The sequence below is a fragment of the Geospiza fortis genome, unplaced genomic scaffold, assembly GCF_000277835.1.
Source record: "Geospiza fortis unplaced genomic scaffold, GeoFor_1.0 scaffold375, whole genome shotgun sequence".
NCBI classification, from domain to species: Eukaryota; Metazoa; Chordata; class Aves; order Passeriformes; family Thraupidae; genus Geospiza; species Geospiza fortis.
Window position 1 is genome coordinate 21,273 of NW_005054641.1, and position 3,814 is coordinate 25,086.

Consider the following 3,814-nt stretch of genomic DNA (forward strand, 5'->3'; position numbering starts at 1 on the left):
TGCTGTGGCCAGGGTGGCCGATCGCCTCACCGAGACCATGGAAGGTGGGAAGGAACGTCAAAAAAATGGGATCTGGGAGTTGTGAGTGGTCAGTGGGATCAGAGGGAGCTCTTGATGGTCCATGGTCTCCTGCCCATGAGCTGTGCTGTGGCCAGGGTGGCCGATCGCCTCACCGAGACCATGGAAGGTGGGAAGGAACGTCAAAAAAATGGGATCTGGGAGTTGTGAGTGGTCAGTGGGATCAGAGGGAGCTCTTGATGGTCCATGGTCTCCTGCCCATGAGCTGTGCTGTGGCCAGGGTGGCCGATCGCCTCACCGAGACCATGGAAGGTGGGAAGGAACGTCAAAAAAATGGGATCTGGGAGTTGTGAGTGGTCAGTGGGATCAGAGGGAGCTCTTGATGGTCCATGGTCTCCTGCCCATGAGCTGTGCTGTGGCCAGGGTGGCCGATCGCCTCACCGAGACCATGGAAGGTGGGAAGGAACTCAAAAAAATGGGATTTGGGAGTGGTGAATGATGAATGGGATCAGAGGGAGCTCTTGGTGGTCCATGGGCTCCTTCCCATGAGCTCCGCCGTGACCAGGGTGGCTGATCGCCTCACAGAGGCCATGGAAGGTGGGAAGGAGGCACCTTCATCCCAAAAAATTGGGATTTGGGACTGGGTTTAGTTGGTGAATGGGACCAGAATAGGATTTGGGAGTGGTGAGTGGTCAGTGGGATCAGAGGCACTGTAGGGTGTTCCTTGATGGACCCAGAGGAGCTTCTGCTGCTCCATGGGCTCCTTCCCATGAGCTCCACCGTGGCCAGGGCAGCCGATCACCTCACCGAGACCACGGGAGGTGGGAAGGAACTCAGAAAAATGGGATTTGGGGTTGGGCTGAGTTGGTGAGTGGGATCAGAGTTACCTGAGGATGTTCTCAGCCAGGCTGTAGTGGTGGCCGTGGTGTCACCGCGTTCTCCTGAGCCTCAGGAACATCCAGGATCAGCTCTTGGACAGCCTCATGGAGAGCTGGAGGGCGGGAAGCTCCTTAAAAACCAGAGCTTGGTTCGGGTTTGTGGATGTCCCAAAGGCCCTGGGCGTGCTCGTGGCAGTGAGGACACCACGGCCACGTTCTCCAAAGCCTCAGGACCGTCCCAGCTGCACCCAGCACGTCTCTCCTCCCTCCTAGATGGCAAAACCATGGATTACACGGAGGTGTCCAACACCTTTGTGCGCCTGGCGGACACTCACTTCATCCAGAGGTGCCCCACGGCCCCAGAAACGCCCCAAAGTGCCCAAGTGCCAGCAGCCCCTGCCCTGGCCAGCGCCGACAAGGACATGTACGCGGTGCCGCGCCTCAGCCTCGTCGGTGAGACCCCAAAACCCTGGGATTTTTGGGGTGGGAAATCTGGATTTTTGGGTGTTGGCTGCTGTGGATGAAGTAGAAGTTGTTTGTTTGTGTTCTGTATAAATGAAATGTTAAAACGTCCAAAAAAAAGTTTAAAATTAGAATTTAATTCTTAAAAAATTATTTAAAAATTAGAATTTAATTTTAAAAATTATTTTGAAATCATAGTTTTCATTTTTAAACCCCTCTTTTCCTGCCCCATTTCCCCCTCTTTTCCTGCCCCATTTCCCCCTCTTTTCCTGCCCCATTTCCCCCTCTTTTCCTGCCCCATTTCCCCCTCTTTTCCTGCCCCATTTCCCCCTCTTTTCCTGCCCCATTTCCCCCTCTTTTCCTGCCCCATTTCCCCCTCTTTTCCTGCCCCATTTCCCCCTCTTTTCCTGCCCCATTTCCCCCTCTTTTCCTGCCCCATTTCCCCCTCTTTTCCTGCCCCATTTCCCCCTCTTTTCCTGCCCCATTTCCCCCTCTTTTCCTGCCCCATTTCCCCCTCTTTTCCTGCCCCATTTCCCCCTCTTTTCCTGCCCCATTTCCCCCTCTTTTCCTGCCCCATTTCCCCCTCTTTTCCTGCCCCATTTCCCCCTCTTTTCCTGCCCCATTTCCCCCTCTTTTCCTGCCCCATTTCCCCCTCTTTTCCTGCCCCATTTCCCCCTCTTTTCCTGCCCCATTTCCCCCTCTTTTCCTGCCCCATTTCCCCCTCTTTTCCTGCCCCATTTCCCCCTCTTTTCCTGCCCCATTTCCCCCTCTTTTCCTGCCCCATTTCCCCCTCTTTTCCTGCCCCATTTCCCCCTCTTTTCCTGCCCCATTTCCCCCTCTTTTCCTGCCCCATTTCCCCCTCTTTTCCTGCCCCATTTCCCCCTCTTTTCCTGCCCCATTTCCCCCTCTTTTCCTGCCCCATTTCCCCCTCTTTTCCTGCCCCATTTCCCCCTCTTTTCCTGCCCCATTTCCCCCTCTTTTCCTGCCCCATTTCCCCCTCTTTTCCTGCCCCATTTCCCCTCATTTTTTGTCCTTTTTCTCCCCCAGGCTCCCCCAGATGATGGCATTTACTGGCAGGTCAACCTGGAGCGTTTCCATCAGCACTTCCGTGACCAGGCTCTGGTCAGTGCCGTGGCCAGCCGGATGGACCAGGTCTGTGCTCCCACCTGGAACTGTTCCAGCTCCAATTCCTGCTTTTCCCCCTCTAATTCCTGCTTTTTCCACTCTAATTCCAGCTTTTCCCACTCCAATTCCTGCTTTTCCCCCTCTAATTCCAGCTTTTTCCACTCTAATTCCTGCTTTTCCCACTCCAATTCCTGCTTTTCCCACTCCAATTCCTGCTTTTCCCCCTCTAATTCCAGCTTTTTCCACTCTAATTCCTGCTTTTCCCACTCCAATTCCTGCTTTTCCCCCTCTAATTCCAGCTTTTTCCACTCTAATTCCTGCTTTTCCCACTCCAATTCCTGCTTTTCCCCCTCTAATTCCAGCTTTTTCCACTCCAATTCCTGCTTTTCCCACTCCAATTCCTGCTTTTCCCGCTCTAACTCCATCTTTTCCCCCTCTAATTCTTGCTTTTTCTACTCTAATTCCAGCTTTTCCCCCTCTAATTCCAGCTTTTCCCACTCCAATTCCTGCTTTCCCCCCTCTAATTCCTGCTATTCCCCCTCCAATTGCTGCTTTTCCCACTTCTTTTCCCTCCCTAATTTCAGCTTTCCCCCCTCTAATTCCTATTTTTCCCGCTCTAATTCCCACTTCTTCTTTTCCTGCTCTAACTCCAGCTTTTCCCACTTTAATTCCAGCTTTCCCCACTCTAATCCCAACTTTTCCCTCCCTAATTTCAGCTTTCCCCCCTCTAATTCCTATTTTTCCCGCTCTAATTCCCACTTCTTCTTTTCCTGCTCTAACTCCATTTTTTCCCACTCTTAATTCCAGCCTTTCCCACTGCTTTTCCCTCCCCAATTCCCACTTTCCCCCTGTAACTCCCCCTTTTCTCAGCACAGACCAGCAGTGAGGTGGTGAGTAATTTCCCCCTCTAATTCCCACTTTTCCCTCCTCAATTCCAACTTTTCCCTCCCCAATTCCCACTTTTTCCTCCCAAATTCCCACTTTTCCCTCCTCTAATTCCCCCTTTCCCCCCTGTAACGCCCACTTTTCCTTCCCCAATTCCCACGTTTCCCTCCCCAATTCCCATTTCCCCCGTAACTCCCCTGTCCATCGCAGACCAGCAGCGAGGTGGTGAGCAATTTCCCACTCTAATTCCCATTTCCCCTCCCCAATTCCCCCTTTCCCCATGTAATTCCCATTTCCCCTCCCCAATTCCCATTTCCCCATCCCAATTCCCATTTCCCCTCCCCAATTCCCATTTCCCCTCCCCAGTTCCCCCTTTCCCCCTGTAATTCCCATTTCCCCATCCCAATTCCCATTTCCCCTCCCCAGTTCCCCCTTTCCCCATCCCA

General features: G+C 52.8%; 1 protein-coding gene across 1 annotated transcript in view; it reads left to right on the forward strand.

Annotated features, from left to right (window-relative positions):
- Positions 1-3,814, forward strand: part of POLR3C (RNA polymerase III subunit C) — a 13,399-nt gene that overhangs the window by 2,882 nt on the left and 6,703 nt on the right. The window contains 3 exon segments of the mRNA XM_031064840.1: positions 1,170-1,345; positions 2,328-2,510; positions 3,359-3,377. Of these exon segments, the coding sequence (XP_030920700.1) occupies positions 1,170-1,345; positions 2,328-2,510; positions 3,359-3,377 (378 nt within the window).